At 41.6% G+C, this 23,612-nt stretch overlaps 1 protein-coding gene across 3 annotated transcripts in view; it reads right to left on the reverse strand.

Moving 5' to 3' along the window:
- The window catches only part of SORCS1 (sortilin related VPS10 domain containing receptor 1), a 257,781-nt gene that overhangs the window by 19,569 nt on the left and 214,600 nt on the right, over nucleotides 1-23,612 (reverse strand). For all 3 annotated transcript variants that reach the window (XM_074545192.1, XM_074545190.1, XM_074545191.1), the window contains exons 17-21: nucleotides 16,528-16,641; nucleotides 15,283-15,454; nucleotides 6,396-6,582; nucleotides 2,391-2,524; nucleotides 441-564 (exon numbers count right to left, since the gene is read on the reverse strand). In XM_074545192.1, the coding sequence (XP_074401293.1) occupies nucleotides 441-564; nucleotides 2,391-2,524; nucleotides 6,396-6,582; nucleotides 15,283-15,454; nucleotides 16,528-16,641 (731 nt within the window). The remainder of the gene's footprint in view (nucleotides 1-440; nucleotides 565-2,390; nucleotides 2,525-6,395; nucleotides 6,583-15,282; nucleotides 15,455-16,527; nucleotides 16,642-23,612) is intronic.

The following is a 23,612-nucleotide window of genomic DNA, read 5'->3' on the forward strand; positions in this document are numbered from 1 at the left end:
GCCCTAAGTACTTCTGACACATGAGAACAATGTCAAATCAGTGCAGATTTCTGTGCAGAACTGCAGCACACAGCATTGATTTATCTTTCAAGCTGAGCAGCTTTTGTGTGAGTTAAGAGGCCTCTGCTGGCCAAAAAGGGGGAAAAACAGCTTACAAAATAAACTAACATTTTGACAATCATGTAGGACGATCAAAGAGTGATGGAGCACATGCAGAGGGCTCTGGGAAGGAGATCAATGTTCTGCAATCATGTCAGTCTGCACTAACGTCAGTCAGTGGCCCTTAAGAGATACTACACTGGACTGGTAACACTGGAATTCAATTTACAATCTCACTCAAAGCATTCTGGAATAAAGACCTCTTGTTGCTGCCAGCTATCCTGGCTCTCTAAATGTTGACTATGGAGAATCCTGTGTGAAATAAAAGGGGAAGAACTCACCATACACTGCAATAGTCTTTGTGTCCTGAAGAATGGTGTTTCCTGCTGAGACCTGAACAGTGATGGTATTCATCCCTTCCACAGAAAATGTGAATGTGATGCTCCCTTCCAATGTGATCAGTGGCTGCAAATACATCATAAAAGGAAAAAATCAGTTAATTTGGCTGGAAAGGAAAAGCAAAAATGAGTTTGGCTCTCTAGCCTATTGGGATGGTTTGAGGAGTTAGTACCAGACTGGAAATTTCAGACTCAGGAGGGGCCCTGTGACATGGCAGCTCATTTCCTAGGGAGGGCACACAAATCCCAGGCAGGGATGCCCTCATGAAGCTCAGAGTAAGGTACCTATAATTTCCACAGGAGCTAGGTAAGATTCCAGTGCTTCCTTTCCACTTGGCACGTTGGTTTTTCTGGATCCTGTGTTAAAATGCCCACCTTTGCTCACTCCCCAGAGGGGCCCAGATCCTGCAACACTCACTGCTCAGGTAGCACCCTCCTTTCCTAAATCTACTCTAAGTGCTTTATTTAAGGTGACTCAAGGGGACTGTCACAAAACCAGCCAAATTAAGATTTCACATTTGCTGTTCCATGTTATTCTTAGATAGAGACACATTGTTTTTGTTAATTGCTGATGCTTGAGAGGACAGAGATCCCTTCAGCTGTGAACAAGTTCATCAATGAGTTGTGTCCTCCAGCAGATCTGCCTTAACTTCTCTTTGCACTTGTTAATGAACTCTGGATGAGATCTTCAAAGCACCCGGTATTAAGTCAAACTGTTGCCATTGTAGTCTATAGTAAAACTCACACTTCAATGAGAACAGAATTAGACCAACCCTGATCACTTAGGAGCTTAGGAGATCAGAGAGAAGGTTAAAAGGTGACAATCACAGCCTGCAAGTATCTCTAAGGGGAGAAGATTGCTGATAGAACAGAGAGTTCTTTAATCTACACAAAAAGGCATAACAAGATCCAACAGCTTGAATCCCAGACTAGATAAATTCAGACTACAAACACAGTGCATGAATTCAAAGCTCAGAATAATTAGCTGTGGGGAAATAGTTGAAGGAGATGGTCAGAAGGACAAGCAGTGCATCTTCCATCATCTGAGGAGAATTATTAATGCAAAACAACAACAACAAGAAGTCAGGTCATGCCCTGGTCACACAAAGTTAAATAAAGCAGAAGGTACTGATCAAACTCTACAATCTGCATTACAAGAAGAGAACAATGTGTGATTATGAAGGTCCCTCTTGGCTCTACAAAATCCATTACCACCTCTCCCCTCAGAAACTAATTAGGGTTTCTGGATACTTTAGCCACAATTATATGTGAAGTAACAGTTCTAATGTCTGTGCAGATTTACCAAGACTGCAAGCACAGAGGCAGCAGAACGTGATGATGATACTCTCATATCTGAGCAGAGCCCTGGGGCAGGGAGGTGTGGTGGGAACAATTTCATCCACCTGTAGCACATGATAATAAGGTCCTTTTGCACATGTGGTTTAGCATAGGGTGCTTGGGCTCAGCATAGGTCAGTTGCAGATATAAAAACAGCTTCAGCTTGAAAGGTTGTTTCCTTAAAAAAAACTTCCAAAGCCCTACTTTCTTTTTTCTTCTTGTTACTGAAGAAAGGAGGGTGAAGAGAAACAGTGGAAACTCTTCCAGATTTTGGTTAACTATGTTCACCTTGGATGGAATTAAGGAAGAAAGCTATTGACAGCTTGCATGAAATAGCAATTAAGCCTGCAGCTAAGTCACAGCCACAAACACAAAGCACTACTTACATTTTCATGTCGTTACCTCCAAGGCCCATTAATATCTTGGTATTTGATTTATAATTTTCTTGCATATGTGACTACATAGAAGCATTGCTAGATCCCTCTCTCTCTCTCCCCCTGCTGTCAGAGAGCTCCTCCAGGGTTATTTTGGCCTCAGTCCATCAGGAATACAAACCTCTGTGTTGTTCCCAAACCACCAGACATAAGTGAGTGTTCCCACTTGGCTTGGCCACAGCACTGCTGTGGCATTGATCTCCTTGTTCTTCGTGGTGACAAAGGGCAGAGATAAGTGAACATGTTCCAAGGGGCCTGCAGAAACAGAATCAACAGGTGAGTCCTCTCTCCATTTGAAAAGTCAACCTAGGTGGGATATCCATTGGTTTAGGGAAGAAAAGTCGTCCCCAAATCACTAATGGACATGGCAGAATGTTTTGGCTTTGTTTTCCTCTAGAGAGGAAGGCTTAAATCTGTTCCTCAGAGAACAGGATCCACCCCTGTACCTGGAGCTGAAAAACCTGGTACTCTCTACAGCATGAATGTCATAAAACTGGGAGCTTATATGACTTTTACAATAGAGATAGAGCCCTGTTGTGTTAGTGTGGCCTTCACTGGGTAGACATAAGAAGGTGCAGGACAAAGGGCTTCAGCAGATGTGAAGCATCTTTGCTGGAAAGCTGCTATGATTTGGTGAACTTCAGCAGAAACTCCTTCTGAAGGCAGCTATTCACTGAGTGCCTGCATTTTATTGTTACCTTATACTCCCGCCTTTTCATCAATAAACTCTTTTCTTTCTTCAGTATAAACAGAACATAATTCATTCGACAAGTGACATTATGCCCAGGGTTACACATTTCCCATCTTCTGGAAACAGATGGGCCTTTGTTGTTACATCTTGTTCTATAGATTATTTTTAAAATGTGTTCTGACTGTTCACTAAGAGAACAAAGCCATTGTCCTGAGTGACAGGGAAGGAAAAATAAAGACACCTCAGGTCCCATGAGGACATGGGTTCTTTAAAAAAATTAAGGCCACATCTACACATTCTCTGTCTGTGAGCTCCCAGTGATAAGAAGCACAGCCTTGCATTGTTCATATGGAGATGAGATGCATTGCTAGATGTATTTCCAGGGAGGATCTTTCAGGATATACCCCATGCATGAATCACCACTTAAACCTTGATTTTCAGCCTAAATGAAAACCATACTCTGGAGAAAGCATCCTGTATAACACAATAGGCAGAGTGAGGAAAAAAAATCTCCCAAGTCAGACTGAAAAAACAATGCCAGAATAAGGACCAGTGTTCCTGATTTATGACTGAAATGCATCTTTCCCTGGGTTGTAGACACAGACACTGCTTAAGCTGAAGCAGCCCAATTAAGAGTTATCCATGATCAGATTAACTAAAGGCTGCTATACATGAGACCATGGCTTGTTTTGCCTTTTATAAGCAAAAGTCAACACTCTTGGAAATTCATGAGATGCCACAATTTCACCCTTGTGATTTTAATGGCATCCTCCTTCTCAGATCCATTTCCATCACCATGCTGTTCCTGTTTTCAGCAAGACCCTAAGACCTGAAAAACAGCAATTTCCCCAGCTAAATGCAGTGACAACTGTAATGATGAAGCCATGAAGAGTCTGATCCTCTCCAACATTACTGCATCACTGCTCTGAACAGATCTCAGATGATCCTGCATGGCAGAGAGTGCCCAGCACCTCCTTGGACCTTCCCTACACAATGGCTAGGAAGGGATATGAAAGAATGGCTCAAGCAACCCAATTCTGCCTGAGCATTTTCCAGCACAGCTGGGGCAAGGAGGCTGAAAAGCTGAGCTAGTATCTGGCCAGCAGGTGGGGATAGCTCACTCTGGATAGGCCCTCCTGGTAGGAGACTCTTTCTCCCAGGTAAGCTTGAAGAGGATTCAAGAACATTAATTTCTGAGCTTCATGCAGGGCTATGGAGGCTATGGCCTTCATCTGTTCTAGCGAAAAAGTACTGTACAAGCTCCAGAAAACTGAAAGGCAGAAACTTCTCAAAAGGCTCACTTGCACAGGTGATGTTGTTCTGAAGCATCAAGGCAAATCCATAACTAACTTTCCAAGAGAAAATTTTGACATGACAGCTAAGAGACAGGCTGTTGGCTTGAGCAGTTTACGTACAACAGTTTCTACTGTCCATCCAATTCAAAATGCTCCTGCCTCACAGTAACCTGCATTTCTGGATCCCTGGAGCAAGCAGGAAAGGCACTGCTCCTGTGCACTGGCTGCACCAGGATGAGGAGAGCATGGGACGAAGGCTTTACTTTTATCTTTGAGACCACAAGCACCAAGGTTCAGTGCCTTCAGGTTTTTCCAGCAGGAAGAGTGCTGGCCACAGGTAGGGAAGGTGCTGGAAGGCCCAGACCTGGCTGCAGACACTCATGTATTAACCCTGTACCCAGGGATCAGCCAGTTTGTAGCCCTTCCTAAAACTCTGGATGTTCAGGCTGCACATTGCTTGTTCGTGGATCTTACAATACAGCATGTATGTCTATTTTAAGGACAGGTATTTTTTCAAAACTCCCCAAAGACCAAGTTCAAACACCCAAGAAGAATATTCAGCAGAGGGCTGAGTGACAATGCAAGCTTTCAAATAGGATTTAGAAGCTTTTGTGGATCAGGCTGTTAGACTCTGGAGGGGCTGGATCTACTGTACATCCCTGTCCTCAGCAAGTCTCTTGCTAGTCTGAATGGCACCATGCTCATTTGTAACCTGTTTTTCAGTCCCTAATTCCTGTCATGTAGAGAAAGGTGAGACATATCCCTTAAAGCTGCCACTTCTCCAGGGAGTCTGGCACACATAATCTGGGCCTGGCTGCATGATCACTCAGTGTTTAAATCCTGCGCTGACATTATCTATGTAAAATACAGAAATGTACACTATCAGCTGCTAAGTTACACAAACAAATATAAATATTGTTTATTTCTTGTACAGCTTAAACAATCAAAATAGTTCCTATGCCTTCAGTATCTCAAGAGAATGATTTAGAGCAGCTGCAGACCATAAAGACACTATGAGTGAGTGAAGGGTGGACACCTGCCAACCAAAGGTGTTTTTGAAGGGGGACCTTCAGGTGGATATTTGCTCCTGCTCTAGTTCTCCTTCATAAAAATCCCATCTCCCACTCTCCTGCCTCCCACTGTCCCCATCTGTTGACACAATGGTTCTCCATTAAAGAGCTGCTCTCCTACTGTGAAAAGGTAGCTGCTTTCATGCTGCATGAACTAACCCCAACACTAGAGGTGAGGTGTAGGGAATGTGCCAAATCATCTACACAATACGTGGAGTAAGTTTGGTAGATGGTAAATAATATTTCTGTAAACATAACTTCAGGTTTTGGAATTTCCTTTTTTCTCAGTTAATCTGGCACAGACGCACACAGTGAAAACATAAATAACAAACAAAAAAACCCACTATATAAAGAAAATTATGGCCCCAAATAAAATCTGTTAGGAATGTTACAAAATTTTGATAAATAGATTGACCCTTTGAGTTCATTACCATGTGCAGGAATAAATACGAAAGGATACAATGTTCCAAGAACTTGGGATACATTTCAGTTGTAAATCAGACACATATGAAGTATGAAAAGGTTAAAAAGAATAGCAGAAAAGCAACATGAGGATAATTTTTTTTTGGCAGTACTATTTAATACAAAGATTTTGGTTCCTATGACAACAGAAACACTGAAAAGCACTGGTTTCCATCCCAGAGGTGGGTGTGTTTCATTAGAGAACAAAACATGCACAAGGTAAAATTCAAAGCTTTTAAAAGTCATTAAAGATCCCTGGGTGTCTTTGTTGTTTTGGAAGTGTAAGCTTGATAATGAAAGTGCATTTCAGAAAGGGCTGGACAGTCCTTTGAGGTGTCCCAAATTAGACTATCCAAAACTAGAGGTAAAACATGATTAAAAAAGCAAAAGTTATTGATTAGACTCAATAATCTTAGAGGTCTTTTCCAACCTTAATGAATCAATGTTTCCTCTCAGTCTGGAATCAGCAGTCTGTCTGGAGGACAGGTGAGCACTCATCATTTCCCACCACTCTGGACCCAGCTGCCAATTTCCAAACACCATCTCTAGCTCCAAGTAACAATTCTATAAGAAAACCAGCAGCTAACAGGGGGTATGAAGATACATACATGTTACATGCAGGTAGAGAACAGCGCTGTCAGAGCCCAGGCTGTTTTCCACCAGCACCGTCACCCGGAATATGCCCACATTCTGGTAGATGTGCTTGATCCCATCCTCTGTAGAGCTGAGGTTGGCATATGACACAGCGATGCCATCTCCAAAATCCACCTGGATGAGGGATCTCTGGAGGTCTCCCTGTGGTGGAAGAGAAAGGATCAAAACAGACTCTGTGTTGCTTTTGACAGATGGGATCAGTGGGGTAAGCGAGACCAATCAGAAAAGAGTAACGAGGTCTGATGTCCCAGAGGAACAGCCTGCACTGACCTGTCAAACAGCCATGGCTGCTGAAGATCCCTCCCTTTCATGTGAGACGCAGCATCTCGCCTTACCTTTGAACATCCTCACCCCCCAGGAAATCCCCCTCTGGCTCTGCATGGTGCTCATGCTGCCTGTGCTCACATTTGCTGGCTACTGCTGTGGAGCACTCCCCAGCCTGGTGCACTTGAAGCAATGGGGACTACCTGGAATGATGGAAAATTAATAGCTGATCATTAATAACCTTTCAAAAATTGGCTGAAAGGACATTTCATTTACTTTGGGTTTGTTTCCTCTTCCTTTTCTTTCTCCCTTTTTTCTCCCTTTTTTCCTTTGACAGAGAGACAGTCCTCTGGATGCCCAGTTTCCATTCTGGGATGAAAGGTACCTGACTGAATGGATGGCATCAGGCAGGTATCCACACCAGAAAGAGATGTGAATGTATGTGACTATAAGAGGAAATTGTAACAGAACTTTTATATTCCTCATGTTCCCTCAGTCTTTTTATAACTTGTTGTGAAGGCAGAAATAGTGGAGGCTTGCCTGAATGGAAAGCAAAAAGAGCAGAGCTATACCTGATGGTGGCAACAGCAACAAATTTTCCCAGATGCTTTCTTTTAATAGACTAAAATTGTTTTTACACTGCCATAGCACCCTGCTGGAAGCTCTGTTGCTTCCAAATAGATGAGACAAAAATAACTGTGTTGCTCTGTTGTGGAGAATCCCAAACTGAAGCTGTGGCAGGGGAAATGGTCTGAAGAACAGAGTTCTGTCCTTTGTTGAGCTCAGTTATTAGAAAGATGTGCAGATTCAAACATGATGCAGTGCTTTGGGCACTCGTGTCTGTTTGACTGAGCCAACAGAAGCCACCAAATGGGATTTGCTTCCACAGCCAGAAGTGAACACACATGACCTCTGAACATCTTTAAGAGGAAGACTATTCTTATCTCAAGTCCAGTGCACGATTCAGACCAAATAAAGAGGTCTCTAAAGTGCCCTTTGATGATCTCCCAGTTCCTCCAGGTCCTCATTATTAGGGTTTTAGTTGTCTTTTCTTACTCAAAAGGAGATGATGTCTTTGAACAAGTCTTTGAAGAGCTTTTCACATGGTTAAAACTGCGCCACCATAGCGACCCTGCTGGATTTAGCAGCTCTGAGGACATTCAAGGCCATGCAGCTGAAGTTTGGTTCAGGTCAGGGAATATTCCTCCACATATCTGAGGTAGCAGCAGAAGATGAAAAGAGTGACAGAAAACCTCATTTCTGCAACTGTCAAAATTTGTGTTCTAATGAACCTTTTTCTCCTCTTGTTTTCATTTTGTCCATAGCCATGAAACTCATGCTGTCTACAGGTGTAGCCAGGGAAAGGAGCCATTTCTAAGGCATGCAAGATTTAGATTTCAATTCCTAGGTAGAGAAGATGCTGACAGAAACAACTGAAAATCTAATTAGAGAAGAGGTTCAGCTGCTGTTCCCCCAGTCTTTTTTAATTTGTTTTGGCCTTTACTGTTTTAAAACCCTTTGAACTGGAAACACATTTTCCACTCAGTAAGATCCAGGCTGCAACATTCCCCTGAAAATGGAACATTTTGGAAATCTGACATTAAAAATTCTAGCTTAGGAAGTGGGAGAGTAAAGTCAGGAAAACAAAGAGACTGTGTTTTGACTTGCTCTAATATTTTATCTGTGCCAGGTAAGAGCACGGGCAGAGTAAGACAGGAAGAGAAAGCAGATGAGCCTAAATCCAAACATTTCCCACACAGCCCACACCTGATTTAAACCAACACAGCTGTCACTATCTCTTGTCTCCAGCATCTCTCCAGAGCCATTTGCAAGAGGTTATTTTACCAAGAGAAGTTTTGTTCTGCAACAATTTGATGTCAATCCACACATCTTGCAAACCCCCCTCCTGTTGCTTTTCCCAGCTTCTCCTTTTTATTTTGTCAAGTTCAATACTCCACAACAGAATTTTTCTGAAGCTTTTAGCCCAAATTAGGCAGATGCAGAATTCCCTGCATTACTTGCAGGAGCCAGACACTGCTGCTGCTGGAGTGTTTTCATGGATTAATTAATTGTGTCTTCTTTAGATTAACCCCTTTCTCTGCAATCTTGATAAAGGCTTTTGTGCAGCTTGAACATATGCTGAGCCTTAAGAACTTTTAGCCTGAAAAGAAGCCCTCAAAACTAAAACCAAGTTTGCCAAGGCCCCATATTAAACCCTTTACCTACCTAGACAACATTAGTTACTAAAATGTAAATCAGAAATTTACTACTTTCTAAGGTATTTTCTCATTAAATGTCCAGGTTTTTTTCAAGCATATACAAAATATTCCTCTCTCCCTCCTTCCAGGTCCTGCCTCCTAAGCCAAGTGCACCTTCTTCCTGCATTTTGAGTGCACACAAGACCTGGACATTACCAAAAAGCTTTGGGAAGCTTCCTGCCTCAGGGTATATCAAGAAACATCCCATAAAGTTTGCAGTAATATTTTTATATTTTAATAACTTTTATGCATCTCTCAATATTTTGGTGGATGTGAAATGTGAGACCCACCTAGCAGGATTCTCTCAAACACACCCCTGTAATCTTGCCCTGAAAGTTGTAATAATGCATTTTCCTTATTGACTTTGAGTATTTGTATCTAAATATTTAAAAATTGAATAAACACAGCTCAATATTTGTAATTTTGGTTCCCATGTTTCAGATTTAATTTTTAAGTCTTTAATTATGCACTGACTTCTGTGTCTTCCTTGGAGATGTTGACAAATTTAATTATCCTTTGCAAGAAACAGATACAGCTGCTGTTGGAGGGGTTTCATGGATTAATTCATTGTGCTTTTTTTAGATTAACCCCTTTCCCTCTTTGGCATTTTCCTGTCACCAAAAGAAATAATTCATCAAAGATATTTTTACTGGAACTGAATATCTACACATGGCATACATTTAATCTAGATCTGTTTAAAGTATATTCCTAATTTTTACCAATTTGATCAAGAACTTAAAAACATGCTTTCCTGTGCAAATCCCTGCTTTCAGAGAGATGGCTTTAATTTTTTTAATCAGAAACTGAATAGAAAGGTGCCTTTTAGAAGGGCAAATAGCTTGATACTTTTCACATGTACTTTTTCAATACCAAATAGTGAATTGTACTGATCACATCATTCATCCTGACTGCCAGTTGTGGCAGCTCAACTCAGCTATGAGCTCTTTTTACAGTACTAGATCTTCTGTGCCCCACAGGAATCAATAACAGCCTCTCAGGATTATGCAGAATAATTCAACTTGTGTGACTGGAAGTGCATTACGAGACTGTAATGCTGTGTGTCATTCGGAAGGCAAGGTCCACTTTCATACATTTTCATGGAATTTCAACAATGAATTTAAAAATGCATGAAAGGCTCTGATTTCTCCCAACCAGCCTGTCCTCATCAGAAAATGCAATTATAATTCAGGTGACAGTGGTACAGGGGAGGATACATTCTGTGTTATTTGTGTGTTATTACAGGAGTGTAGTGCTGCTAGTAAGATAAACAGCCGTGATTCAGCATGTGCATGGAAAGTTAGGATGAAAGTTTCATATTTCTGTAATCATTGCTAACAAACTTGTGATATCAAAAGAGGGAACACAGTGGGATATCATAAAAAAAAATACAGACTGTGCTTTTAATTACTACTAGCTTTGCATCTTTAATTTCAGTACATCAACAATCAAAACAATCCTAATGCTAAGCTCATCTCCAGAAACTTCAGCTGAGCTGAATACTGAATTGCACCTAACAATAGTGTGTTATGTGCTGAGGTGGGAAATGTGCTGAGGTGTGAAATGTTAATGGCACTGTGGCCCCAGCAGGGTCCCCAAGCTCATTAAATGTACCCAAGACACAGTGTGCCTTGTACAGCCATGTATCAACATTGTCATTACAGAGAGCCATGGCAGCCTTTAGGAAATTCAAAACTTCATTTGTATGTTCACATGGTAAGAGAGAGTCCTCTGGATTCATGAGCAATCACTATACAAATGCAAGGCATGGGGGGTATGAGGCAGAAGGGAATAAAACATCAGAAAGTTTAAGTTTCTTGCTCAAGGTCATGCAGAAGGAGCTCAGAGTGTGGTTCAGGAATGAGTTCAGATTGCCTGAATTGTAGCCTCTGGCCTGATGTGTAGGAACAAATTAGCTTTCCCCACACATTAGTCTAATCCAAACATCACACAGCAGCAGCAAGCAGTTAAAAGCAAGCCAAAATCTACTCCCAGTGGAGTGACTTTGCAAAGTGAGAACTGAGGCAGACCTGGAATGTCAAAGATTTTTGGCTGTCATTTTATCAAGATAAAAAATAAATTAGAGGAGGCAGTTTCTCTGTGAATTATCTGTAATGAAACAGTCAAAGCCCTGAACCTTCCTGCCCTGAATGCCTTTACCATCCATTTCCTCAGCAAAGATGTGTGAGCAATGGGATGAAACAAGTTTGAAAGGCATTGTGCTGAGCAGCATTGCTTTCAGGGTCTCTGCTGAAGCAGTACAGCAGCACAAGTGTCTGATGTTCATACAAATAAATCCAACACACAAATAACAACTGTGGTTGTGACAGGCAAGAGACCTACGTCACCATGTGATCAGGAAGGCACACAGAAACAACACACACTTAATAAAATCCCTCCGTTTTCCACAACAGAGAAGCAGAACATGTCAAGGACGTTGGGTTGAACAACTTAAGTAGGAAAAGTGCCTTTGTAACTTTGCATTTTAGATTTCTTTTGTTGCTGTCCAAAAACAAAGCAAGGATTCAGGTTTTTAGGCTGATAAACAACTCTTGTTGAATGCTGCAGCCTGAGAGGTACCAGCCCTGAGCTTCTGCATGTAGCCCAGGCCAGGGAAAAGGATTTACCTTTAAACTGGCAGCTTGTTTAGGCAATGAAAAATTTGCATTTAGGCACTGCTAATTGTCTCATGTGCTGTCACGCAATGACAAAAATGCTACTGGTATTCTGCTTATCTCATGGAAATTTAAGAGCAAAATTCCCAGCTTAAGAATGATGCCTTGCTTATTAAACACTTCCAAAATACTTCATAAAATGCAACACATGATAGTTCATAAAGGCAATACTGATGATTCCTCTCTATTGTCACCCACTAAAAAAACCATGATAATTGTACCCAGATTAATTGGACAAATAACTCGGCCAAACCTTTCCAAAATTGGGGCCATAAATATTAGGGGCAAAGTGACCTTGCAAGCAATTTAGTCATTCTAAAAGGTGACAGGTGACTTAGATCACTTTTGAAAGAATTCTTTAAATCATCTTTAGATGATTTAAATATGACCTGTTGGTTGGGTTTGCTTTTAATGTTATTTATATGCTGCCAGATATAAATGCTTCACAGGAAAATGTCATGTGAGTCAGAATTAGAGAAACTGGGCCAGAATCCCAGCTCTCAGAAATCAGCAATGCTCACTGTGCTCCTGGGTTTGGTTCCTGCCCTCCCTTCACTTGCACAGACTTCAGTGATGATTTTCTTTTGTGTCTTCTTCAATAGCAGAACACTTCTGAACGCCTTGTCCTTGCTTCTCTTGAGGCATCTTTGCTCACATTGTGTTTTTGTCAGAATGCACAGTCGTGGCTCTCAGCATCACCACAGGCACAACCATGCTCTACAAGGAACCACTGTGCTGTGGTTCCTGTCCCTGAATCCCACACCAGAGTGAAATCAGATTTTTACTGCTGCCATTTGTCTCTCCCTGCCCTCTTAGCAATCTGCTCCACCACAGAGACACAGTGAATTTTCAGGGCCTCCAGTGAACCTGCTTCTGTAGTTTGTTCCTCTTTTCAAACCCAGGTGGATTCCTAGATGGAGCAGAAAGCCCTAGAAAGATAACAGGAGTACAAATCTCAAACAGACTCTTGTACCTTGGCTCACCAGCTTCTCTCTTTTTTTTCCCCTTTTCCTGCAGATCAAGTGGAACATGGGCATGAAAAAAGAGAGCCAGGAGGCTGCAGTGTATGAAACAGCTCTGCAGATTTGAAGGCTTCAAACAAACTGTCTCAGAGGGATACAAGAGATGTTAAGATGCAAAAGGAAAGGCCATTGCTTTTTCACACCCTGAAAGATATCAGCTGTCACTCACACTAAAGGAGGAGTCCTCACCAGGGTGTAGCACTCTAAAATACTGTCCACCATTCCAGGGGGCAAGGATTGAATAGGACACACTTTTTTCAAATGCTGTTGCAGAAAAAGATGTGCAGGGTGACATACCCAGCCCTTTTTAACTTTCCTGATCTCTTCCCCTCAGTAAAAATGGAGTGGCACAGATTCTTTGGATACTGATCATCCTGGATTGTACTGTGCTATACACCTGTGCAGGGCAGAACTGAATAGAAATTGGCCAAATCTTGTCTTGTGATACTTCTGCCTTGTATGCAAGGGAAAGGAACTTCCCTTTGAGAAGCAGGGTTGGATTAAACAATCTCCAGAGAATCCCTTTCAACCTCAATTATTCTGTGAAATCAATATCCATTTTATAAAAGGATACTTGTTCTTTTGATGGGTTGTTTAACTTTCCTAGTAAGTGGTGGATTTTTTGTCACTGAAACAGTTAAATTGGTAAATGGTTTAGTCTACACACAGCTCTGCTGCTTCAACTACATTTTATTCCCCTATAGCTTGCATATAACTGGGAAAATGTTCCTGTTTGTTGAATATTTCTTTCATTGCAACACCCACACAAAAGTCATTGCCAGACTGGGGAAAATTTGCCCAAAGGTTTTGTTGGTTGCTCTTTAAGTTGACAAATCTTGGAGCAGGAGGTCAAGATTCATCTAACAGGGAGAGTAATTGGAAGGGCTGGAGGCTGATCAATACTGCTTCAGCCCTCAGAACAATTCCTAACCTATTCCTTATCAGATACACTGGAAGAAGAGCTCCCTTTAGATCTCCTCAGAACTGACTCACCCACTCATCAAAACATCTGTTCTGTACTCCTTGACACCCAGCATGAGAGAGGCACCATCTCATACTGGAGAAGGTGTTCCTTCCAGACTCTGGTGCACACTGAAGCAGAGCTGCCAGAAAAGATCAGAATGAACAAAAGAGAGAGAACAATGCACAGTAGCTCCCTGTATGAGAGAGTGGTCAGGGCTCTCTCACATGGTATGTGAGCTGAAGCACTCACAGAAGGAAGAGCAGGACATTTGTCCTGAGTCTCCCACACTGTGGGTGATTGTCTCTCCCTCTGACTATTGGCATAATTCTTTGATAGTTTTGTGACAGACTATACAGATTATCCATCTCCTTCTCCCAGTCTGTTTTAAAACTTTGCTCAGAAGAGAAGGGTGATGGAAAGTGCACTTTTTTTTACCCTTCTTTTTTTAAAGCCTGGAGACTGACTCTTGTTTTGGACCTTTTCATCTTTCAATGCAGAAATCAATAACTTAACCAGATGAAATTATATGTTCACACTGCTATTACAGCACCATAGTAGCAATGCTATATGACTGTCAGTACTGAAAAAAAGTGACCATATTTTGGAGAAAACAAACATTCAGGTCAAAAACTGCTTTGGGTTAGATATGATGCATCATATGGTATTGCTCTTACAAATCAGGACACCAGTTTGCTCGGGAAAGCATCAATAACAGAGATGTAAAAAAATTCTATCCTCAGAGATGACATTTACTATGGAGAGGGTGAGAAGTAATTTCCTTGAATACTCAAAATTATACTCTAAACTAAAAAGGGATGTACATCGTCCCATGAATACTCTAAACTATAAAGGGATGTACATTGTCCCTTGGTGTTAAAGCATACTTGTTTTAGGATTTATTGGCCAGTAAGAGAGGAAAATGGAGGGAAGTTTAAAGAAATCAAATTAGATTAGAGAAAAAGAAAAAACTTCTTTGTGAATGTTCCTGCTTGTGCACCTGCAATTAAACACAGATAGAGAAGTGCTGAAAAGAAGAAAGAGGTGAAAAGATTTAAATACTTTTTTCTACGGATTCAGGAATGGAGGGAGCAGAACAATGAAATACCAAGTTAAGTTACAGATATAATAAAAACACAAATCAGAGCCCGAATCAGCTTCACAATAGCAACGAATTTCAGAGTTAAACCTGCTGAGGACATCTTGAGATTTCACCCATAAATGCCTAAACCATATGTATCGATTTGTGTGATGGGGACCCAGCTGCACATGTACTATTTGTCATCTTTGGTTTAAAGCCAGTGGAAAACAAATATGTAAATTCAGTTTCAAAAACCAGCAGGAAGCAAAAAACACAATTAAGGATGGGGGATCAGAATTCAAACCTGCGGTCTTCAGCTCTCCTGTGAAATTCCCAAATTAAATCCATTCCCAGTTTTTATCAACTTCTCCCAGACATTACCCTGGGCACCACAATGATAGCCCTTTAATCTCCATACATTTTGGAGCAGTGTATGGAGACAGCTACACCCAGCTACATCCTGGATGTGACTGATTTCATACCGCCCTGTCTTGCAAACATTTTTATACCACCCTCTTCGCAAACTTCTCCTGGTGTGATTCCCACTCAGAGACACGCGGGGTGAGTGTCCCACGGACCCTACCTCCTCCAGCTGCACCAGGAAGGTGACGTTGTGGCCCTGCTGGGCCGTGAGGCGCCCGTCAGCCGTGAGGATGCGCAGCCCCTGTGGAGGTTTGCCCGGGCACTGCTGGGGCTTGGCCGTGTAGCGCTCGCGCACCCCATCCGTGCAGTTGTTGGAAACAACCTTCCTGTACCTGCCAAGGGAGACAGAGTGTGGGAACACAGGGAATGTTTCCCTGTCTGCTCTGTGGTGCCCTGACCCCCAGGGGAGCACTGAGTTTGACCCTCATTCATGGAGAAAGCTTCCTACACTTCAAGATAGACTAGAATCCACTAGTCTGAAATAGATTGTGTAGGTGTATCACTTAGGTGGGAAATTTGGGTTTTGGGATTTTTAGTATGCTAGTTATTTTTAGTATGTGGATGGAAGCAAGATGGAGGGCACAGGGTGTCATCCTGAGCTTCTTCTTCATGCTTCTTCTTCCTCCTTCTTCATGGGTTTGGGTGGCATTTTGTTATTGGGTGGAAAAATCTGCATTGTGGGTTTTTGGGGATCAGTTATTGGGTTAAAAGGCGAAATAAGGTGTCAGTTCTCAATTGGATATCTTAGCTTTAAAAAACCTTGTAGCAAAAGATTCTTAACCATTTTTGTGGTGCTTTTCCAGTGTGCTGAGCCTTGTGTGGACAGTGTGCAAAACTCTAGATAAGATAATAATAAACAAGTACCCAAAGACCAAAAACACCCAGTGCATCTCTCTTTCCTGACACAAGACCACTCCAAGAGGGTCTCCCCCAACAGGGGAGCCCCCTGGGAAGGCCCAGCCAGAGTCCCAGAAGTCGGGGAATTGGCAACAGGTACCCTGACAACAGAGTGGAAATTTTCCAGAGTGGAAATCCATTTTGATTTAGGTGAAATGTACATCTTTGAATTAAGTCTGGGGCTTGCAAACATAGCTGTTTGGTCTGACTCCCAGTTCTCACAAAAAACCTATGCTCTAAGAAACTGCTTCAGCCAAAAGACCAATGATTTGACCTTATAGTTTCCCCCCAATTTTTTTTTTTAAGGCTTCATCTTCCAGAGAAAAGCCTGGGCCATACATGATGGAGATCTGGAGTGACAGATGTGCAACCCAACAAAGGTGGTGATGAAAGTGTCCCAAGGGCTTCAGCCAGCTCTCACACATCTACAGCAGGTGTAATCTGTAGTTGTCATTGGGTTAAATCCATATGGGTGCTCTAGCTAAGTGAAGGCTGGTGAGCCACTTACCCAGTGCTGTTGAGGTAACTCTGTCCAAGGCTGCAGTCTTTAGACAGGGAGGATGGGTTATACCAAAATGCTGGTAAACACTGCCCATTGCTGTGGCGTTCATATCCATAATCACTGTTGTGACATTAAAAGAAACCATCACATAAAGCCCCAAAAGAACAAACATGGTATTAGCTCATGCTCTCTACTGTTAATACAAGTTTTGATTTTCCTCTGTCTTTTTACTAGGATTTCTGATTTTATTTTCACTGACAGAGCAGACTCTTCATTCCACTTCAGTTTTTTAATTGGGGTGGTTATCTTGCATAAATCCCAGTATAAAAAAGAAGAACCTTTTAGAGTATTGCATCAATTGTTCTCTCTCCACAGTCTAACATTACCTCTCAGGATCAAATCCAGGCTCAAATACACAAAAACAAAACCAAACCAGACAAACAAACTCCCAACAAACAAACTCCCAACAAACAAACTCCCAACAAACAAACAAACAACCCCCCCTCCCCCAAAAAAATCACACAAAAAACCCCCAAAAAAACCCAGAAATCCAAGCTAAGTTAAATCACCACTGTCTCAGTCATGTCTTAGAAAAGTGAAGGGCTAAAAAGCTAATTGCATTTGGAAACGATATCACACAGGATGCAGAAGAGAATTTACAGCCCTGAGAGAGCTCTCGCCTGAAGACATTAACAGCATCTTTGGTAATGGGAAAGAATTCTGTGATCTTCAATTCTCTTTTTGTTTGGACGAGGAAATGCTACCAAAAAATCACATGTTAGAAACAACGAGTCAAACTTTAATCTTTTGTCACAATTTGAGCTTAGCTATGACTAAATTTGCTTTGGTTTCACTAAAAACATTTCAACTTGCTCCTGATTCCAAATAAACAAAGACTCTATAAAAAATGTTATTGCAGGGAAAAAAAATCCAGCTAACAGAAAACCTCTTTAATCAGTATTCCATTCACATGTGGGTTTACTTTCCAGCTGTTGAGTAATGAGGACTGCTTGGTTGGATAATCATTCTTATTCCTTTTACTAAGCCTTCTTCATAGTTCATAATGGAGCAGTAATGGGATGTTGTTTCTGGGAACTGCTATACAGAGTCCAGCAAATCCATTCCAATATTCCAGTTGCAACACAATCCTTGATCTTAAAATGGCACTTTTCTGCAAAGTATTTTTTACTTATTATCTTTAATGCCTTGGTATCAAGTAGCCTGATTTTCCAAGAGAAGAGGAGTAGGGCAGTGTTAGATTATGTGGTTAAGGGCTCATCTTTGTATATGTATGTAAAGAAGCAGAGAGAAAAAACAGGAGATGGAAGAATCTCCAACAACCTGATCAGAGTTAGTGGAGCCCCTGCTCCAGCTTCTCCCAGAGCTGCCACAAGACAGCCATCAGCCCACGGCCAGGGTGAGACTACGAGATCATCAACAAAAGAGATATTTATAGAAAAATATTAACAACAAGGAGTGTTTAACTTAATGAAGACTTTGTTCAAGTGTCTTGAAAAGGCACGATGACTTAAAAATAAAATGTAGTGAGTGACCAGTAAACAATGTTAAGAAGCTTGTTACTGGTCTAAGATATAAGGCAAAGAAGAAAAATGGAGACAATGTTTTTATTTATCTTTGTTAAGTTTTTTGTAGTGTTATCAAGAAAAGACATCAAAAATGATTCAGTCACCACATTTTAGTTCTGCTTCAACTTGTTTCTTTTGGATAAAGAAAAAAAAGGTTTTGAGGCAATCTTAAAACAGCAATATTAAAAAGATGACATTAGCAAAAGGAAATTAATGCTGCTTATCAAGAAAACTCCTAAACATATACTGGACTGCATGACTATTCCAAAGGAACATTTTGGCAGCTGTGGTGCTTGGGGTATCTACAACAAGTAATTGAGAACATACTTTAGGAAACAGCAATAAAGTAGATGACCTAAACGGTCTTTTCCTCATTTTTTTTTGACTGAATTTTCATCAATCTATTTACTCAGATGGTTCCAACTCAGTGCTGCTTAATTGCTTTGGAAGCATCAGCCAGCCAATTCTCCACTGCCATGTGCTTCTATAATCATCCTTGTTGGAATAAGAACACTATAGCTGCAGAATACACTTTGTAATGAAGAATAACACCATTCTGAGTTGCTTGGAGAAAACAAATATTTACATACAAATGGGACTCCTGTATTTTTGTAATTCATTTGTAAATACTCTGCAGCACTGTATTCCTAAGTTATCGTGTGTGACTCTAATTAAAAAGCTGTAACACTGTACACTCAGTGTTCTGTAATCAGGTGAAAACAAAACAAACTAATACAGTGAAATCTGCCTCAGAGGGGATCAGTACTCACAATCCAATTTGATGCAGCAGTCTGGGCTTTCTTACTATGCACATGTCTCGATTCAAGGCACTATTTTGCTTCCTATTCCTACCTGTAAATCTGGGCAAGCCAAGCTGGACTTAACTAGTTTAGACTGTATGTGGATCATATTTCTCAAAGTCAAGAGAAAGAAATCCCAGGATTTTCCACAACAGAAATAGCTATACGCACAGAAGTTTCACAGTGTTGTTTTCAGGCTTGCAAATCATCTGGCTCATTAAGGCCCTACAGAAATATCATCCCAGCAAATGACATGAATTGCTGCTCCATATCCATCCCTCCACAGATGCAGCAGCCATCCGTTCACCTCCGCAGTCTTGGAATCTAATGAATTCCTTGGCTACAGGCTGGTGCACGCACAACACTGATGCTGACAACAAATTGCTGCCTACAATTTGGCACAACAGGCTTTGTAGCAATCAAGAAGCATTACCATCAATTGGATGTCCATAGCATGAGCCAGTACAGCAAAGTCTGGAGATGGGGAAGGCATCAGCCTCAGCTGCAATCAGCTCCCTGAGTCATTGCCTGGGAGCTGGGAATTGGAATTTGCATATATTGATGATATTTTGTGCCTGCCTGAAAGAAACTCGGGTGACACAGATAATGTATCTCCTAAAAAGGAGTGGAGCGTTTGCCATCAGGGATTGCTTTATCAGTAGGAAGCAGCCTGTCTTGTGGCTCTCATTGATTATGGTTTTACCCTTTTACTGGTTTAAACTGGAATCCTATTTGTCTTAGTAAAGTAGAACTGCAAGTTCTTTTCTGTAATTAGATACAAATTAATTCCAAACATTTTGTATCTCTATGCAATGCTCACAATAAATTCCTTTATCTAATGTTATTTTCACCACAGGTAATAATCAAAGAAAAGAAATCCCCTAAGAAAGTTTGTAATTTGAAAAGAGACCTGACAAACATGCTGTTTGGTAGAACCCTTAATTCACATGGAATTATTAAAATTCTACTCCTCTAAGATATAGAAATAACCAGTTAATTCAGATGAGTGATTTCCATGTTTACAGCTTCTAAAAATCAATATATGACTTAGCATGTAATCATAGAAATTCCTTAAGATTAACAGCTTCACCTTAAGGTCAGCTATGCCAGAAGCTGACGATGCTCCTTGTGCTTTTGCATACTGAGATTTCCAAACATTCTGGACATTAAACGGGATGGAATTGAGCTATCTCTGAAAAGAGTCACCTTTTTTCCTGCCATTTCCAAAAGCCCTGGTGGGAAGAAATAACTGTGGCCACAGCACTGGAAAAGTCTCACTAGCTTTTTATTCACTTAATATCATTTTCTGATATTTAACCATGATTCAAATGTAGATGTGTATTAAAGTGGAGCTGTGCTTGTTCCCCAGTTCTACAGGACCTGACATGGGATTTAATTCAGAGAAGGATGAATTCAGCTACAGCCTGAACAGTGGATCTACAAAGGTGTACAATTATAATTGCATTGCAGTATTTGGAGTCGAGCTATACGAGCTTATGTTAATATGGAGCCTAAAATCCCCAGAACCTTTCCAGTAAATCCATGCCCAGTAGGTATCCAGGCCCTTAAAGACGCAGAGATGCACCATAGATTTTGCATAGTGAATCTGCATTTTCCACAAGCACTCAAAATGAACTAAATTTTTATTCTAAATTACTATTTGTTAGCTAACCAAGCCCATAACCAAAGGGGGCAAATGTAGGTGTATTTCAGAGCTGGCACCTGCATGAACTGAAGTGATGGCTGGTGACACACAAAGCTAGCAGAATCTAACCCCACTCAGTGTCTGTCCCCTGCCTCCCTGTTTGTCAGAACATTTTCTCCTGATGCAGGACCCTGATGTTTTAGCATAGCAACTCACCCCAGCAGGAGGGCTGTAATTTACATGCCAGAGAAAATAAAAAGAACCAGCCGGATCCTTGCTGACATCATCTGTGAAATAAATAAGCAGACCTGATTCCCAGTTGTACCAAGGCATCTTTGTGCCTCTCTGGCTTTCCAAAACCACTAGCACCACTATCAACAGGCTCATACTTCCCAGGAAGGTGTGAGAGATGGGAATCCTGACAGAAGAAGCAGTCAGTATTACTGACAGCAGGTTCAGTGGAAGGACTGACAGTGGGACACTCCACTCAAAGTTCCTATTAAAGGACCTGAGAGACAGGTGGCTGAAGGATGAACTCCACCAAAGGTTTCCATCTGTGTCTAGGAGGTGTTTCTGCTGAAGAGATACTGCTGCAATAATGCTCAGAAGGCAGGAAGGAACACAATGTGAGGAAATCGGGTAAATTAATGCTTTAATAACACCCAAGTAACGGTGCCATCCATTTACCCAAATCAAAGGAAGAGGGAGATTCTCGTTTCTAGGCTGTTGCTAGGACAGACTTGCCGAGGGCGCCAGAGCATCCAGGTCCCCATTCCTGAGGCGCTGTTGCCCTCTGGCTGCGAGCCCCATTCCCTGCACAGGGAGCCAGGAATGGCTGAGCCTGGCCCGGGTGATTCCCCATTCCCTGCACGGAGAGCCAGGAATGGCTCAGCCTGGCCCAGCCGAGCCCCATTCCCTGCATGGAGAGCCAGGAATGGCTGAGCCTGGCCCGGGTGATCCCTATTCCCTGCACAGGGAGCCAGGGATAGCTGAGCCTGGCCCGGGTGATCCCTATTCCCTGCACAGGGAGACAGGGATAGCTGAGCCTGGCCGAGCCGCATTCCCTGCATGGAGAGCCAGGAATGGCTGAGCCTGGCCTGGCTGAACCTCATTCCCGGCATGGAGAACCAGGAATGGCCTGGGTGAGCCTCATTCCCTGCACGGGGAGCCAGGGATGGCCCAGCCTGGCCCAGCCCCTCCGTCTCCCAGCCCAGAACAAATAAAAGATAAATAAAAGCTCTCTGCTGGTAGAGGAGTCGCTGGTTCCAAGGTTTGAGGAACCACATTCGCTTCTAATGTCACTCGGTTTTGCCGCTGCACAAAACAATAAACAAACATGCCCTTTTCCCTGAGAAAGGAGCACCAATGGGCTGCATACAGATTTGAAATTAATCTGGAGTTCTGTGACGTTACAAGGAAAAAAAAAACATAAAAAAAGTTGTCTTTTATACCTGGTATTTTTTCCCCTGAACTGATAAAAAGGACTTGCAGGATTAACAGCAATAACACTTTTTCTCACTTCACCTGACCAGAGGGATACAATTTTTACTCCAATCTCTGACAAGCTGAGATAATAAATTTTCTCCATATAAATTTAGTGTTTAAACAGCAATGACAGCACAATGACAGGGACTGTTATTTTCTTCAACTCTGTACACAAACATGGGTTCTGCAAACACTGACAATATAAAAAGCTGTCCAAATTATTTCAAGATTCAAAAATCAAGTGTGGGCAGCTGAGGAACTTCTCCCTTTTTGGGGGATACATGTCCCTTTTAATCTCCTTCAATTAATAGCCCTGCCCAGCAAAAAAAAAAAAAAAAAAAAAAAAAAAAAAGAAAAAAAAAGAAGGAAAAAATATAATTCAAAAGTACTGAAATGTCATGAGTGAGGATGATGAAAGTGCTTTTTTTCTTCCTGAAAAGGAAAGAACTCCACAGAGGGCACCCTTCCACAGTGAGAATTCATACCCTGACTTCTTCCAAACATCCCTCCAGCTTTTGCAGGGTGAACTGGCAGTGAAGCCTCGTGCAGAGTTCAACAAGGCAGGCACTGGAAGTTACAGTGGTGCAGCAGCAGCTTTGCCTTTCTTAGCAGACAGAATTGCTTTTTTTCTCACCATTTTCTTGTCTCCTTTTCTGTCCTGCTCCGTCATATCTATGTAAAATTATGCCCCTGATGACTGTTTTTGGTAAATGTTTCTGAACTGGATGCTTAAAGTAGTATTTCAATCTTTTTTCATCAGAGGCAGTAGGGAAGGAAGCTGAAATGGATGAAGTAGAAATCCAAGTTTGAGGACTGTAGGAATAACTTGAGTTCAGTGAGAACTGGAGGAGATCATGACAGTCTGGTCTAAACCAAAATTGATTCCATGAGAAGAAGAAATGTCTTTCTTAATCAGAAAGATCAATTCTGCCTCTTCCAACATATTTGAGGAGTCTTGCTCATGCATGTGAACTGTGAGTGCCTGTTGTACATGCCCAACCATCCAAGCTTTTGCTTAGAGATTCTCCCACAGCCCAGCAGAGCCTTTGGAGAAAGTTTCCTTGAGGTGAACATTAAAGAAATAAAAATTTCCACCAGCAAATGTCACTGTGGTACTTTTGTTCTGTACCTAGCAGCAAAGTTTTATAGTGGCAAGGCACAAAGTCAATTTTAATGAAATAAATATATTCATTCTCAGAGAGAAGTGCTGGAAGGAAAGCATATTTTTATCAGAAGTTTCAGGTATGTGTGTCCCTTACAAGTGCCAGGGATTTAAACACTAATGGACTGACTGTGAATCAATTGCATCAACTATTTTATAAGACCATGAGGTTGGCTCAGCATTGTACTGCATGCCCTGTAAAAGGATCAAAATCTTTAGGGAATTTCCTTGATTTTAATGATGGTTTGGGGTCTTTTGGTTTGGTTCTTATCTTTTTTACATTACTAGAGAAATATTAAATGATTGAAAACCAGGAGCTTTGGACACCTAAATGATGAACTACACACAGACCTCCCTAGAAAAGAACTAAATGGAATATGACGAAAAAAGGAACCATATTGACAGAATCTGTG

Source organism: Zonotrichia albicollis, chromosome 7 (assembly GCF_047830755.1).
Source record: "Zonotrichia albicollis isolate bZonAlb1 chromosome 7, bZonAlb1.hap1, whole genome shotgun sequence".
Classification (NCBI taxonomy): Eukaryota; Metazoa; Chordata; class Aves; order Passeriformes; family Passerellidae; genus Zonotrichia; species Zonotrichia albicollis.